Genomic DNA, 17,793 nt, shown 5'->3' on the forward strand with positions numbered 1-17,793 from the left:
AAGTGAAGGTAGAGGCAACAAGGACAAGCCAATCACATTGTTGCAATGAACAAAATTGGGGTTCGAGTAACACAGAACCCAAGCTCTTACTTCTTGAGATAACTCAAATAAATTGATCCATTGTGACTCTTCCCCAGTAACTGACTATCTGGGGGAAGTTTGATGTGTTCCAGAAGCTGAGAATATCTTGAGAAAGACAAAAGAATTGTTTCAGTAGGCCCTAGAACCAGGTAGATGATTTCTTGGGCATTCAAGAGAGTTATCAGGAGTACAATTTGACCTCACCCAGGGAACCGTAGTGATTTGAATCTAATTCCACTCAGAGAAAGCAGAAGAATACCTGACTCCAAATACACCCTAAATTTTAATAAAGATGTGCCATTTGTAAGATTTCACCTCATAAATATCTTCTTTGGGTGGAAAAGCAATTCTTTCAGATTTGTGTTGGGGGAATGGAAGCAGTAGAGGGAGGTGGGGTTCATTTGGAGCCAGGTCGACCTGAGTTTGAATCCCAGCTCTGCCACCCGCCAGCCATGTGATCTTGGACAGCTTATGTAACCTTTCTAACGCTCCTATTTCTAATTTTAGAAAAAGAAATTTGTGTTATCTTCCTCAAGTGCTTTGTGTAATCAGTAACAATAGTGTAGATCCAGTGCCTGACATGTGGCTGGTGGCGGTGGTATGGCCATTGGTGGTACTGTCACATGGTCTGGTGTTGTCCGTCAGCAGGTGCTGGCTGTGAGCTTGCTATGAGCCCCATTGGACTGTGGGTCAAGATCCTGGTTTCTGCTGATGGAGGAATGAAAGGAGATCTAGCAGAGTGGGTAGAGAAATTAATTTTCAAAGCAGCAATTCACGAGGAAATGCCCTGAGCTCTTGGTGTCAACTAAGGCAGGAAGCTGCTGCTGGGTCAACTAAATTTGGGGTTTCAAATGTTCATTTGGGGCCACCTAAAAAAAAATGCTTATGATGGAAGGCTTAATTTCACCAAGTTTTACCTTCCTCATATATAAAATGAGGATAAACATCAAGCCTGCTGCCTGGGTTGTTGTGAAGATAACCCCTTGGTGTGTTACGCACAATCTTCTGCCCCCAGATTCCTATTATTAATGCTGTTGCTTTCCTCTGTTTTCACTCAAGCAAGAGCAGGGCTTGTTGGTCTCAGTTTTTTCTGGCTATCTCAGCTCCAACAGTCCCATAAAAACTTTAACTAGGGCATAAAGCACACATATAATCACACTAGGCTTGAGAAAGATACTGCGATAATGTGATTGATAATGAGTTTTTGTATGGCAATAATGTTTTAAAGTGCTTCTCTAGACTTGTAAATTTCATTGACTTTAGTGCTTATGAAACTGAGACTGACAGCTCATTGCCCAGGGCAGCAAACACACAATCCACCTGTGTCTGTGATCCAAGTTCCTGAAATAGCTCTGTGTATCAGGCCAGACCTTCACTCTTGCCATCACTACCAGTAACATGGGCTGGAGTGGGGTGACTAACACGTTGTTGCCTCTAATTTCTAAGATGTAACAGGCTTGAGTAAGAATCAGGCAGAATCAAAGAACAACCCATGTTCCTGGAAACAATATGCTGGCACACCATTTGTCGTCATCACCACCACCTTGCTCTATATTTGCATCAACTTTTATCCTTTCAGAGCACTTTCCCATGAATCTTGTCATTTGATCCTCTCCAAAGCCTATGGAAAAGGGAAAGGAGATTTCATCTCTGTGTTTTAGTTTAGAAAACCAAGGCTCAGAAGGGTGAAGTGACTTGCTCCTCACTGGCATGGGCTGGACTTGAGCCCAAATCTTCTGTCCTCAGACCCCAGCCTTTTCTACATGACTGCACGCTGCTGCCGCTAGCTTATGTCCCTACCTTGTCTGGAAGAAAACAGTATTCACGTACCTGCTTATCAGATTGCACCTTTCGGAAAAAGAGCTATACAGGTATACATTCTTCCAGAGGTCTGGACTTCATTGTATTCATAAAAGCTGAAGATAGAAGAGATTTGTGTGTAGATGTGGTCCTGCCAGAGCAGAGTGTGTCCTCTTATGTCTGATGAGGGTCCACTCACCAGGGACCTTCACCAGAGGATCCTCTCTGGGTAGAACGTGCCCAGCTACACGGTGAGCACCAGGGACTTCCCCAAGTACAGAAGGTCTCTGCTGTAAACCCTATTCCCACTCCACCCCCTCCTCCTTTCCTGGGCTTCCAGGGCTTGAAATTCTACCATTGGAGGTCTTTAAAGACGAATTGATCTTTAAATAGATTCCAATTAAAATAGAGATTCTTCCACTGTGCATAATAGCTTATATTAAAAGAAAAAACTTAGGATCCTGTTTTAGGGGTTCACAAAACCAAACTTCTTGGGCTCCAGTGTCTTCATCTATAAGATATGAAGAGTCAGAGACATTGTAAAGATTAAATGAATGTATATAAAAGGGCTGTAAAAATGTTAGCTTGGCAGAGAACTGAGAAGAAGAGAGGGGCTAGAGTGCTGGTCTGGGAAGGGAGACAGAGGTGGGCCACATCTAGAACTCAGAGCACTGAGTCTGACCCCAAGGAAGCTTTGTAATGGGGTGGCTCCAAGGTGGCCTGGCTGACTTCAGGGTTTGGTCCACGACTGACCCCGGTGTGGCCTTCAAAGCTGTTTGGGTTGCTTTGACCTCCAGCCATCTGTGCCTGGGAGTGTACAACAAATGGTTAATGGTATCAGATGGTTAACGTTCTCCAATGTCCCCTGCTTACTGCCATAAGAGGGAAAAGAAATGATCCCTGGAGAAATAATCAAGGATGCTATTTTCAAAGTTGCAATTAATTGTGTATTCAGGAAAGCACGTCTTCGGCCAGCTATTCTGTTGAGAAATGGGAAATGAAGGCAGGTATAGGAACTGTGACCGACAGGGCAGTTTGAATAATCTTTATGAGGCCAAGAAGCCAGATCCAGGGCCCATATTCCACACCAGGGATCCTGGACCAAAGCCATAAGGATCATGTCATAGGGCATATTAGGAGCTAAGTTCCTTCAGTCAAAACATGTGCCTAAGGGTAGGGCTGACCATCTGCCCTTAAACTTGGAAGTTTCCCGGTGAGTGGCCTTTGCTTGCTTTTTTGAAATGCCTTTTTTCCACTGTGACTAGAGCCAGATATGCCTCCTGCCATCTCCCTGTGGAGCCTGTGGCCAGGTCCTCTCATTTTCCTTTGCAAACTTCCTTTCTTCTTTCCCTCCTCTTTCCTCCAGCTAGTGAGACCTGCAACGACTTCCACCCGATGTTCTTCACCCACGACAGATCCTTCGAGGAGTTTTTCTGCATCTGTATCCAGCTCCTGAACAAGACATGGAAGGAAATGAGGGCAACTTCTGAAGACTTCAACAAGGTAAGGTGACCCTGCGGCAGAGGCAGCCGCTTCCTGTGTCCCTGGGGGAGCCTCTCCTTTACACGGTCCCTCTGTTGTGTGTGGGAGGGAATGAAGGCGACTGATTTTAGGTTGCTCTGAGGATGGATAAAGAAAGGCATCCCTGTGTAGTCAGGCTGTGTGCAGCAATGCTCTTACCTCTCTGGGGATAAGCTTGGAGCAGCTTTGTTCTTTTCGGCTTACTAAGCAGGAGCTACGAGCGGAGACCCTTTTCCTGAGAAGTATTGGCGAGAAGAACTTCTTCCTTGAATGGCATTGGTCAGGGATGCCTCATTAATTGCAGGATCTAGTGGGGACTGTGCCTTCCCTCCACCTGCGTGGGTGGCTGCCACAGAGAGAATGAGATGAAGGCCGCTGTGTCTAGGTCACTTGGTTTCTTTGCGGGTCATGGATGTGTTGAGATACCTGCCCTTTGCTTATCGCAAAGAGTTTTTATTAAAATACAAGACCTCTTTCAGGGAGTGGAGTGAGTCAGTTTATACGGAACATTTCTTGGTTTACAGAAAGCATTTGATTTTTTGAAGAGTGTGAATTTCACATTTCTGTTTGTGAGTGACTGTTGAGTGGAGAGAAGAGTGTTGACCAACTTAGAGGAAGCGGGAGCATCATGTGCACTTCTCAAGATAAACGGAAATCTCTATCCTTAGGGAAAGGCCTTGTTGGCAACCATGACATAGCTAATAATAACTGATGGTTGGGAGAGGTATGCTTAGGTCTTTACTAATCCTCGTTTGCTACTGAATACGACTCTAGGATGGGTTGGCCCCATCACCCTCGCCTGCTGACCTGGCACTGGAGACGTAACTGTTCCTAATAGTCTGGTGCTACAGTCATCCTTGTGCTTAGGGCACAATGTTTGAATCCCAACTGCACTTGATCTCCCTGTTGGTCTTTGCCTCCCTGTCATCTTTTCTCTGAACTTCCATCTGGTCCTTGTTTTCTACTGTATTTCTGGTTTGTGGCACCTTAAACCAATATTGGTTGAGAAAACCAGGAAAAGGCTTCCCCAAGCCCTCCTCGAGGTTAGATCCTGACTGTCAGCATAATGATGTTACCTACAGTGGTGGGAGAGAAGGCCGTCCATTTAGTCCTTTTCTTTTTTTATTTTTATTTTTTGTATGTGTGTGAGTCTATTGTATGTTTTTAATTTGTGGTTACCCTGGTTTCCAGGTATGTTAACTGGTACTTTATCTATTTGTTGTAGATTGACAGTCATGTAAATTCAAACACATTCTAAAAGAGCTACGGTTTTTACTCCCCTCCCTCACATTTTGTGATTGTGATGTCCTGTTTTACATCTTCATGTTTATCCTTCTGCTGTTCATTGTAGTTATAATCGATTTTACAATTTTTTTGACTTTTTAAAATCTATGTACTGGCTTATTTAAGTGATCTTCAATCCTTTTATATATTTATCTGAACCATCTATTTAATTCATTGATATAGGCCCACCAGCGCCCCTCTGTGGGAAGCACTGATCTGTAAACTGCGTTCTAGAGCTGTATGTGTCCGAGCCACTACGCCCGAGGACAGACATGATCCAGGAAGGGGAATGGAGGAAAGAAATCCATTAATTCCCTTAGGATTATGACTGCAGCCTCATAAGTGTGCTTCACTTGATTATGAGAGACTTTGCAATTCAGGTGCAAATTATCCTTGGGAGAGAGGGAAGAAGGAGCAGGGAGACCTTTGTTCAATCAAGCCAAAAAAAGTGGAGAGTTAAATCAGTGTCTCTGAAATTGCTGTGGCCACTTTGTCTCTGGATCAGTTCAACCCTTCCTGTACTGCAGTGTTTCTAAAAGCCGTCCGGTCCTCAGCTCTTGTATACTGGGGACACATAGTCCTCCAGGATTAGGAGACCTCACAGGCTGTCACGTGTTCTAGCATCAAATATCCATCTGCTTTCTCAGAGGGTTTCCTTCATCCTGCTTCTCCATAATTACAGAAATCTGCATTTCTGTAAATGATAAAATGCAAATGTGATTGGTTTTGATCTATGAACAGTTAAGGTGTATGGAAAATATTACCAAATTCCTGCAAAGGAATGGCTCAAGGGAATGAGTACTTAGACACAATTCCTGAAGAACTTTTACGTTTAGGACATGAAGCCCCAAGAATACATTGTGAGCAAAGGAAACCAGAGTCCTCTGTCTAGAGTTGCTGAGTGGGGCTGGAGGGAGGAGGTGACATGGCTCTCAGATCCACATTGTTCATGACGGCTGTGTGCCCGGCTTGCTGGAGATGATGTCCTCCCTGCCCAGGATGTGCCTGCCAGGTAACAGCAAGCCCTACAAAGGGTCACACTGAAACCTTTTTTATAATTAACTTATATGGCTGCAAAAACTTTCTTCAGTAAGATCTAAGAGCCAGATTCGGGTACAGTTTCTTACTGTGGCCCTGGTGCCATCTTTTTGGACAATCCTAAACTCAGGTTGATGTTACACATCTGCTGCCAAGTGGGGATGCTGGTTTATGGCTGTGGGCAGGCAGGGGAGGCCTGAGAGGCAGAGGGTCCCATTCCACATGTCCAATGGTCATGAGTGGGGTATAAGAAGAGGATCAGGGATGGGTATCACAAGGCATTTAAATTTTCTACATTAAATAAGTTTGCTCTGTTTGCTTTTTTTTCCCCCTTTAATATTACACATGCCTTACCTTTGGAACTGGAAAAGCATATCAGTTACATACTTTTTATCATGTGTGTATTAGTTCCCTAGTACTGCTGTAACATATTGCCACAAACGTAGTGGCTTAAACAACATAAATTTATTATCTTACAGTTCCATAGTTCAGAAGCCAAAAATGGGCCTCCCTGGGCTAAAATCAAGATGTCAGCAGAGCAGTGTTCCTTTCTGGAGGCTCTTAGGGAGAATCTGTTTCCTCGCCTTTTCCAGATTCTGGAAACTGCCTGCATTTCTTGGCTGGTGGCCCTCTTTGTCCATCTTCAAAGTCAGCACCCACAAGTTCAGTCCTTTCCACATCACATCTCACCACTCTGATCCCTCTTCTGCCTCCCTCTTCCACTTGTAAGGACCCCTGTCGTTACACTGGGCCACCTGCATAATCCAGGATAATCTCCTCTTTTTTAAGGTCAGCTGATTAGCAACCTCAATTTCATCTGCAGCCTAAATTCCTTTTGCCATATAAGGAAATATACTCACAGATTATGGGGATTTGAATATGAGCCTCAGTGGGGTCACTATTCTGCCTCCCATAAGATGTATTTAATTTTTTGTATGTTAGATTTGTAGCTGTGGGTATCAATTTACATTAATGAAACATGGACAGATGAACTTTTTTGTTGTAGCTTTTTGCTGGTAGACCAGCACGATACCAATCACAGAGATCTGCCAGTGGCTCTCAAATGCAGATATAATTATATCCCTTTTCTTTTATTTTCTTTTGTCTCTTTGGCCTGAAAGGAAAAAGGGAGGCCCTGTGTCAGGGCCTCTAGTTCTGTGTGAAGAGTGTCTTTTCTGATTTTTTTTTTCTGCTGCCTGTCTATCAGCCTCTGTTCACATCACCACATAATAAATTGGAAAAGGGAGAAGAGCTGAAATTTTAATCAGTTCACTCTTCTTCTTCTTATTAGCCTGGTAGCAGAAGAGATTGAATTTAGAAACAAACGTGGGTTTGGTGTTCCTGGTAGATCTAACGTCTTTCTAGTTTCTTGAGATTATCCAAATTGGAACTCAGAAGTATCTTGAAAGAGCCCAGCATGAGACAATTGCTTTGAGCTTTCTTGGACATCTTCACCTCTTTGAATGGAAGGAACCATGGATGGGATTTAATTGTCGATCTGAGACCCAGGGTTCCGTAAGAAAGGCTCAGCTCTCTGCCTTTTTTAGCTCATTACTGGAGAAGCAGTATCCCGCAATCAAAAATTTTTATTTTTATTTTTTCCCAACAAACACCACCAGATTCCAGAAGACACAGGAGTCTCTTCTACAGCCCACCTTGTTGGGGACGCTCGTTTGTAGACATCTAATGTTTAATGCTGCTGCTGGATGTGAGTGTTTGGAAAAGCAGCTGTCTTCTTGGTGCTCCAAATCTGGGAAGCAGCAGATGGGATGTTTTTTATTTATATAAGAGAAGGAGAATTAGAGAGTGATTAAAATATTTATGCTTTGAAAAGTACTTTCTTTGGGTTTCTCAATATAGCAGTCTCTGCAGAATAATCCATTGATTCAGGCCATTGAGTTTGTAGTCTATGTTTTTGCCTTTTATTACCAATATTTTAGAGCATGCATTATTCATTGTCATGGGCATTAGAGAAGAGCTACACTGAAACTGCAGCTGGATACCTCAGCCCACAAGCGGCCCTGTAACCATTTCACTAAAGCCTTTATTTCTGAGCGTGGGTAGGAAAGAGGACACAAGTGACTTGGATATTCCAGGTATGGGAATCCTATTTAAAGCTTTTGTGGCCCAATGCTTCACTTAAAAAATTCGAACAAGGGTACATGCATAAAAATCCATATTTGTATGTAGCAGTGTTTTTCAACCTGCCTGTGTATTAGAATCAGCTGGGGGTGATTGAAAGCCCTTATCCTAGTGCCAACTTTCACCACATACCAATTAGTCCTCTGGGGCGGAGCCAAAGCTATCAGTGAAGTTTCATTAAGGTAGATTCCATCACTAAAGGTAAATTCTGTGCATAGAATTACCATCGTTTGATACACATAACACACGGCCTTAGTTGGTGATGTGTTGATGATGTAGTATGTCTGTTAGTCTACAAGGTCCATGTTCTAATCCTGGTTCTGCTACTCATGAGCTCTATGCCTGAAAATTAAAAAAAAAAAAAAAAGTGGATACCAGTATTCCATCGCTTTCTGTTACGGTAGTGTGATCTTAAGTTGAAGTAATACATGTAAAAATATTTAGAGGAAGTAAAATACTGTATGCAGTTGTGAAGTGTCCTTTTTGTATGTAGTAAGATAAATCCTGTCTGGGAAATATGAGTAAATTGCCCTTTTCAAAAAAAGACATTTTTGGCCATTATGTTTAAAAAAAAAAAAAAAGAAGAAAGAAAAGTGAAGCTGTCTATGTACTTCCAGTTAAGTTCTGAACTGAATTAAATAACTCATTTAACTTTGGCATAAGTAAGGTTTAAGCTGAAAAGTGTCATGGATTTTGGCGGTGTCTTTCTCCAAACAACTTCATTAGGTACCTTAATTTTCCATGTGACAAGTCATGGGAAAAGCCTAAAAATCAGCAGGTCCCACAGTTTTCATGTACTTAATGTCTGGAGAGAGTTCATGCCTTTCCAGCAATTACCTAGTTGCCCAGACCTCTCCAGGGATGGCTGAGCCGGCTAGACACCACTAAAATATTTGTTCATAGCCTCTGTGTTACTCAGATGCTATCAAAATGGGCATTAAAAAACCAAGATCAAATGATTTTGCCATGCTTTCAAATGACCAAAATGGAAGGAACTAATGATTTGAAAATGTAGTCACTCTAAAGCAAAAAGCACTATTCTAAAATGTTACCCGGCAGCATAATGAGCAAAGCACACACGACGGGGATTAGAACCTCAGCTCACAGATGAGAAGCCATCCTTTAAAATAGGAGAGGCTATGCATGTGGAGAACCCAGCCCCATCAAACAAAGCTGCAGCTGCCTCTGGCTAAGCTACGGGCTTCTTCCAAGTCAGTGGGTGAAAATCTCAATTAGGAAGAATTGGAGAGCAGGACGAAGGGCAGAGGAAGCATCCTGAGAAGTCCCTTGGAAGGTTATCCATTGGAAAAAAAAAGCCACTCCCTTGTCACATCAAATGGATTGTGGTGTGGTATAGAAAAGGGATTGTTTGAAAGCTCAAAGGCAGTGACCGCATTAATTAAAAAGGGAACTATGTTTGCTCCCCAAACCGCTTCCAGCTCACTGACTTTCTGTGCATGCTTTTCGGGGGCAATTAGGTATTCAGAAGTCCCCTTCCTAGGCCAGCTCAACTCCACAGCGGTGCAGACGGCACTCTGTCGATTAGCTGAGCTGGCCTAGGGAATGAAAGGTGGTCTGTAACTCGCACCATGAATAAACATGAATCTCCTCATTTGCATGAGGCAGGTGACTGTAAAATATCTTGGAGCAAGCTGTGAAAGGAGGCTTTGTGCATCTGTGCCCAGGGGAAGCTGGGGAGGACTCGGCGTTGTTTGTCTTCATTAAGATTCCATCTACTGCTGCTGTTATTGATCGGAACCCGGGCCTGGTGTGGTTAATAAAGTAGGTGTACGTTTTAACTGAAGCATGAATATTTAAATAGAGGAGAAGTCTTTTAAAGAGCCCTAATGTCATAAGAGGTTATCCATTTTTCAGCTGTCTAGACCATTTACAAGTATTTATTCAAAAGGCATCTTATGTTTCACAAAGGTCTTTAGGTTTGGCACGGAGGAAATCGAATCTCTGCCAGAAGCAAATGTGTTATATGAACAGATTTATTTTTCCCTTTGATGTTTCTCATTGGATAGGGAGCAAATGGTTGATGCACACACATGTGTGTGCACGTATGTGTGAGAGTGCTTTTAAGCTATTCACTTAAGGTAGCGTTACCCTTCGTCGTGGAATTTGCCACTTTCTGCTGGACAGTAATCACGGCATGTGTCCTACAAGCCTCTTCAATATCAATTATGCTATCTAGAGACAGCGGAAAGATTGAGAAAGAGACTGACTTCACTAACTTACTGTTTTCAAGAGGTATCTTTTTAAATAGACCGCAGCGTGCACACCTTCTAAAAAGAAATATATTAATTATAGGTAACAAGGTCCTGACCAAGACAAGGGAGGCCACTGTGGAATGAAGCGGTATTTCTCAAATTCTTTTGCATCACAGCCCCATTAAGGAGCTTTTGTGGACATCTTTCCCTTAGTCACCCTCCCCCTGAAATTTTAATCATGCAGATATGTTGTTATCTGTGTATGTAATGTATGTACTCTGAGCTTTATACATTAAAAGACTGAGATTTTTTTGCTCCTCCAAAAACTAGTTTTCACCACTAGGGGCACTGTGCCCTCCCCCACTGAAAATCCAAGGTGGAGAGGAAAGAACCCAGGCTGAGAGCAGCAGGAGAGTCTGCTGGCACTCCCAGCACAGCCCTTTGCCAGTAGTGTGACCTTGAACATGTCCTTTAGCCACCAAGTCCCTTCCCATCTGTAAACTGGCAGTAGCAGTAGTAGTAGTGGAGGTAATAATAATAATAATAATAATAATAATAATAATAATAATAATAATAATAATAATAATAATAGTAGTAGTAGTAGTATTTCTCTGAATCATGGTGAGAACTCAGCTGTCAGAGGTGGACTTTGTAAATTGTCCCATACAAATGGGAGGTTCTGATCACAACAAACAGTAATTTGCACTTGGTTATGCAGCATAATTGAGCTGCCTCAATTTCTTAAGATTGTTTTGTCAAATAGCTATAAATATAGAGTTTCTCATTCTCCTACCTCTGTATGGGTAGCCATTAAAATTTGGCCGCAAAAGGGTATGTTGACCACAGTGGGGACAGATTTCTAAGTGAGGAGGAAGTCCTCTTGTGCAGGGTGCTGGTGGTGAAGGATGCCTCTCCCCAACCTGCCCACACATGTACTGCAGGTGATGCAGGAGCTTAGCCGAATCTCAGAGGCAGGGCGTACTGGTCATTCAAGAGCCCAGGTCCCCCACTGCCAGCTGGATAACCTTGTGCAAGGGATTCAGCCCCATCAGTTTCAGATTCCTCATCTGTGAGATGGGGAGTGGGAACATTACCAAGGCTAGGTGGGCTCTGAGCCCTGGACCGTGTCAAGCACATAAACTACTTGGCTCCATCTGGCCTGGAGCAAGCACCAGGTGACCCAGGATTCTAAACGCCTCTGAAAAGAAAAAGGATACTTAGGGCAAAGCTAACGGCAAACATTTTCAGAAGAGGTAGACAGGCTTCTCTCTTGGATTTAGTGATTAACTTAATAGAACGTCCATCTCAGTGTGCTGTCTTAGTGGTCCAGCTGCACAGGGTCTGTGCAACTTTTATGAGGAAGCAGGGATGACTGTAAAGTGATTCACTTCCAAGGACTGTCCTGGGGTCGTGCCACTAAAGCCTGGCTGTATCTCCGTTACGAAGGGGTTTCATACGAGGATCCTGAGTCATCCCGAAAGAATTAGATTTTGTTGACTCTGTTCATGTAATTTTGCATAAGAAATGGTTGAACTGTTTAAAATCTGTTTGAAGGTTGCCTGTTAGGTTTAGTTGGCTGAATATACTGCTAACATGTTTTGCTTTCTCGATGTTCTCTATCACTAGAGCATTTATAAAAATGATACTTACCGTGACTGAGTCTCGTGAATAGTTTTGGACAAGCTTGACAGAACTAAATGTATATCTTGGGGGTTCCTTTGGGTGCAAGGTCCTGCGTAGGGCACTTCTCATTCCCAAAATCTTCCTAGAGTTAGTGTATCTTTGAAGGCGTAACATGTGCTAAATTGAGATTTGCCAATTATGAGAAACAAAGAGTTGATAGGTTCTTCTGCAGGACAGTGGTGAGATTCACCAGTTCTTTTAAAAATATGTGTATTTTTATTGACTTATAATTGACATACAATATCCTATTAGTGGCAGGTGTACAACATAGTGATTCGATATTTGTATACATTCTGAAATGACTGCCACAATAAGTCTGTCACCATCTGTCACCATATACGGTTATTATGATATTATTGGCTGTATTCTCTGTGTGTACATCACATCCCCGTGTACATCAGTCCTTGAATTCAACTGCAGACCATCCCTGAACATAACGATGATTCTAACTTAACTACTCTACGTAACTCTATTCAGTGACTTTTGATACTTCTTTTCCCTTTTATTAACTACACTTTGGGGTGCTGTATATGAATTGCTAACTGGTTCCTATGACCTGAATTCCATATCCCATTGTGGATTATGTGAGGGATTTAATAGTGGCACAGAAATCATTTTATTAGTGTTACGTCTGATTAACAAGAAACTACCTACATTTTAAGTTAGGTATCATAATGAGATGTAGGCATTTTAAATTTAAGGGCAGATGGGAAACTGAGTTGGACAGCTACGAAGAGAACCATTAGTTGGGAATCTCTCAAGAAATGCTAAGTCCTTTTTGATTTAAAGACAAATACTTATCTTGTAAATGCAAGGTGAATTATGTCAAAAGGGCGTTGAGAATGCACTTCTGCAGAGGGATGTGTTTTCTAAGGTAGAACAGATGTACATGAGGTGCTGTCATATAGGCGCTCCTTGCCAGCTGAGGGTCCCAGATGCTGGGGTGTGTGGTGAGGGATGGAGGGCATGGAGAGGCCCTAGATAATATGAGATTAGGAGTCAGAATGAGACAGTAGTGTCAGAAGCTATTTGCTAAGACTCCAATACGAGAGGTGGGAGAAGTTAGAAGATCCCAAGTGAGATTTCCAAGCATCCCTGCAAAAACACCAGATCTTGGGGGTCAGGAGTTAAAATATATACTTAATTATTTAAATGTACATAATCCAACTGCTAATTGACACTATTTATATGCCTGTGCAGGTTTTTCAGAATCATGCTTTTACATCTGAGCAGCTACGAATGATGGGTCAAGATTATCCACCTTTATTTTCCCAAATAGGAGCCAAAATATTCACCTGCATGATTCAACACCGGATGCTGGCCTGCCCACTCCATCTCCAGGCATAGGTATTAGTCACTGGGTCTAACAGGTCAAAAGCAGGAGCAAAGGTTGAGAGGCAAGAAGATGGTACCAGAATGAGTCTCAATTTTACAGCAGTTACTCCAGCCAATTGTTGCAGAGAGAAAAATCAACATGGAAACTTGAATTTGAGAGATGAGAATTCCAAACTGCTAGTTTTTTCTCCTCTCCTCCCTCTCCCCTTTCTTTTGTTGTTTCTATGTATTTTCCATGCAGTTCTGGTAAAATTAAAAATAAGAGTGGGTGCTCAGTGAAACTGTAGGAGGAAGTCATTTAGGCAGGTAATCAACTCACATTATCATTCCCGCTCTCAGCCAACGCCTTCCCTGGGAACATTCTCAAGCCTGCCGCTATTGCTTTTGGCAGCAGCTCATTCAGATGCCCTTCAGGTGCTCCCCTTGCTCTGTCCTTGTGAATACCCACACCTAGAACTTACCAAGGTGAACTGCAAAATTGTCTGTTTAACTGTTGGGCTTCTTGTGAGTAGAGCCTTGTTTTTTCTGTATTCTCAGGATCTAAGTGCCTGGGATATAGAAGGTCAATGTCACTATCCCACAGCCATTGTATACACAGCGTGACCACATCGATGTTCCACTTTTGGTTAATAGTGTTACTATCCAACCTGCAGTTTAAATGTTATCCATTCAACAATGGTTATTGTGTGTCCACAACACAGTAGGCACTGCCCCGGGCACTAGGAATACAGAGGTGAACTAGACAGGTGATTCCTGCCCTCAAGGAACTGGCAGGTGAGTTTCTATTTGAAAGTTGATGGACTAGCCCCTCTTTATGAAACCAGTAAGTGAGCAATGTCGCTACAGTCACTGTAAGGTCCCCTGCCTTCTCATCATTGCCTTGGTTCAGATAGTCCTTGTCTCTCCAAATCTGGTGGACTGGATGGCTGGTTGCAGTTCTTCAGTGCTCCATGGGGGTAGTATAGCTACATCCTTGCCGTGACCTCATGAGGAGTGAAGCATGAAGGAGAACCTGCCCTTCAACTTTTGACTTGGCCAAGTGATTTGCTTGGGCCAGTGAGATGTGTTCATGGATGTGAAGTGAGCAGAGACCTGACTGTGGCATATGTGGATTGGATTAGGCTCTTGCATTCTGCCTTCAGCATGAGATGAAGTATATAAGCTGGGCAGCCACTACCCCTTCTTTGTCGGTCCCACAATGAGGTATATGAAGTACAGTTTCCCTACCTAGCCCACAGAATTACAGCTTAAAATAACCACCCTGTCTGACCTATAGACCTATGAGTATAAGAAGAACTTCTCAGCTGTTGGGATTATTTATTACACAGCACTTGTGTAGTAATAGCTGACTAAGAAACCAACTATTGAATTAACTTACCTCCCAGCTTCAAAACCTTCTCACTTTCCAAATGTCCTCCAACACAGATCTGACTGTATCATTCTTGCTTTTAATCAGTTTGTAGTTGTCCATTGCCTGCCTTGTAAAGTCTCCTAATCTCAGCAAGATGTTCAGATTTCTCTTTAATTAACCTAACATACTTTTCCTGCTTTACCCCCATGTCTTCACCCTGCACCAGCCCTAAGCTCCACATATCCTGAGCTGTCCACCATTCCTTGTATATGCCATTAACGCTTTCCCAGTGAAGTGTTTGCTCATCCCCGTTCCTTCTGCCAGAAATGTCTTCCTCCATCTGCCTGGTGAATTTCTTTAAGATTTTGCACAAGTGCCACCTCAGTACGATGGTTACCATCTATCTCCCTTTCTTTCAGAATGAAATTCTGCATCTCTGCCCCCACAGCATGGAATTCAAAATTTCTTTTAGAAAATATCTTCTATCTGTAGACTAGTAGTTTATTTACAAATCTGTCTTTCTAAATGAAGTAAATATATATCATTGGGAGCAAGAACTACAGTTTTAAATATTAATATCCTCCGGATGCTTTTTCAGTAATATCTGCCCAGTCATTTGGGCTTGAATGATGAATGAGTAATGGCCAGAAATATTTAATTCAGTCATAATTTATAAGGGCTCACCTGGCTGATAAGCTGATTTAATTTGAACCATTTTGATGTGGGATGGTCACCATTGTTTAATTCTTAGAGACCATAGGTACTAAATATTTTACAGTCTACAGAATAGTTTCCTTGCCCAAAATTCTAACAGATCTTATTGAGAAGCAGTTCCAGACCCTTCATTCTGAATCTCTTCTTCAGATGTCAAAACTTTGAGGGAGTTACAAACTGATTTTGCTATTCATTTCTTAATAAAAATAAAAATTATTTTTCCATATCTATAGCTTTTTATAAGATGAATGGAAAGTCTCAAAGACATTGTACAGTTGCAAAATAAATGAAATTTCTCTTTTCCAAGGAGAGTGGTTGGAACCTTTAGTTTAAAAAAAAAAATCCCTGTTTTATTTTTTTCACGTTCACTCATTTCTTAAATCACTCTTAGGTCTGCTTAACCCACATGCCCTGGCCATCTGTGAGGTATTCTGTTTCCTCCCTAGACTTGTTTCCAGGCCGGTGGGGAAAATAATGTCGATAATGGTGTTTATCCGTCCACAAGATGGTCACCAAGAGACCTTCCAGTGCAGAGGACAAACGTGCCTTCGGGCAGTCCATCCCATTTAGTGACTGTTCTCTCCCCAGACACGACCAAGAACCACGTGCCTGTGTAGCATGTCAAATAGTAAATGTGAGCACATCGTGCAGTTTACAAAAAATACCGTTTGCATTTTACCTTTACCTCCCCAATTTCTCTTAAATTAGAAAAAAAATATTCCCCAAGAGTATCGTTAAGAAAGTAGGAAGATCTGAGCCTTGCCACAGTGATTGTGTGTTTTAAGTGCGGGAGGGAATCACGTCCCTAGAACTCTTCTGGTCCCGATTTCCTTATTTCTCATTCACATATCTGCGTGGCTTGGCTGGATTCGAGGTGTATGGCATATGGCTTTTTGCCGCTTGAGATGCCACAGAAGTAAATGTCATTGGCATATAATGCCAGATTTCCATTTTTTGAATCACAGAGCATGGCATTCTGTCCAAAAGCTCCCAGGCCTCAGTGTGTTCTTAAAGCAGAAGAAAAGGATAAGAACCATGTCCCGGAGATGCTCTTCCTATTAAAATGGGTCTATTGCGATAAGAAACGTGTATAAAATGGAGATACTGTTGCCGTCAAGTGTGTTAGAAAAGGCTGCTTGGCTTGTTCTCCTGGGCACTGGGCAACCCTGGATATTTGCTCCAAGCCTCGACTAAGCAGATACCAATTAGTCCGGAAAGTAGAGTTGCTTTTGAATGTTTTCAGACAGATAAAATTCACTTGTGCAATGATATGAATAAAAGATACCCATGGTTTTTTGACGCAGTTTAACAAAATTTCGTATTCATTAAATTTTCAAGTTCTAGGACTCGTTAGGACAGACGTGGCTGATAAAGGAGCCCTGACGCTGCCACAAACACAGGCTCAGCCTTGGCTTCCCACCTCCACCCCTTCACTCCACTCACCTCCCCCCCTTCACTCCACTCACCTCCCCATACCTCACCCCCTCCCATGGTTAAGGAATCCAGAGGAGGGTGTGGAAATTCAGAAAGAAAGAATAAGTTCAGTCAGTAAGTTCAGTAAGTCAAGAGTGTTGACCCTGAACCCAAGGAGTGGGGTTCAGACCCTAGTGCCATTATTCCTTTGCGGGGTGATCTTAAGCAGATTAATGACCTTCCTCCATTTCTCAGTCTTTTCATCTGTGAAATAATGCAGTTGGAACTTAATGTAATTGTGAGGGTTAAATGAGCCAATATGAGGCTGCGCACATGAAATGGACAATATTTGACCATTTCTGAATTGAAAAAATACATATGGAAAGCATCTGGGCCATTTCCATGAGAATTACACAATGCTCTAGACGAGGTGTGGGAGGCATGAATTCCAGTCCAGGTCTGCCTCTTGTTTAGTATGTGACCCTGGGCGGTTCTCCTACGTCTGCGCTCACCACCCCTCTCCTCTCTAGACAAAGCTGGCAGCTGAGCCAGCTTCCTCCTCTGTGCTTTGAACTCTTTCCCTTTTCATCTGCTCTGGGACGCTGCTCGACCAGTGTCCCTTCTAATCATTACATCATCAATCTCGTCCTCTGGGACGCTGTCCCCTCACCAGCATATAAATGTACTGAGATCTCTTACATTTTGAAAAACAAATAAATGACTCCTTCTCGAGCCTCTGTCCACCCCCCACCTCAAGCCAGGTGTCCTCAGATAATTGCCTCTATTTACCATCTCTTCTTTCCACTTCCCATTAACTTATTAATCCACTGCAACCTGTCTTCTGCCCTCACTAAAAATATAACTAAGCCAAAGGAGAGAAATATGACTCTTAAAAAGTACTAAATTATATTGTTGGTACTTGAAAACCTGTGTAAGCCACAAAAGCCGCCAGTTTTGACAAAGTCGAAAATGGCCTCCGATGGACATTTTTAAATCTGTCTTCTTTGCCTTCTTTGCCACACTTGACCCTGTTGGCCACTCTCTCCTTAATAACTTATCTTACTGTGGCTTTGGAAATGAACACACACACGAGATAAATACGTGATACACTCTATATATGAAAGGAAGAAATAAAATAATTATCGTTGTTCCAGTTACCAGTGATATTTTTAGACAAAAACATTTTAAAAGGTAACTAAAAATATAATTCAGCTCAAG

At 42.4% G+C, this 17,793-nt stretch overlaps 1 protein-coding gene across 9 annotated transcripts in view; it reads left to right on the plus strand.

Annotated features, from left to right (window-relative positions):
* The window catches only part of ELMO1 (engulfment and cell motility 1), a 491,764-nt gene that overhangs the window by 336,103 nt on the left and 137,868 nt on the right, over positions 1 to 17,793 (plus strand). For all 9 annotated transcript variants that reach the window (XM_010955409.3, XM_045516965.2, XM_010955408.3 and 6 more), the window contains one exon: positions 3,248 to 3,384. In XM_010955409.3, coding sequence (XP_010953711.1) covers positions 3,248 to 3,384 — 137 coding nt within the window. The remainder of the gene's footprint in view (positions 1 to 3,247; positions 3,385 to 17,793) is intronic.

Source organism: Camelus bactrianus, chromosome 7, assembly GCF_048773025.1.
Source record: "Camelus bactrianus isolate YW-2024 breed Bactrian camel chromosome 7, ASM4877302v1, whole genome shotgun sequence".
Classification (NCBI taxonomy): Eukaryota; Metazoa; Chordata; class Mammalia; order Artiodactyla; family Camelidae; genus Camelus; species Camelus bactrianus.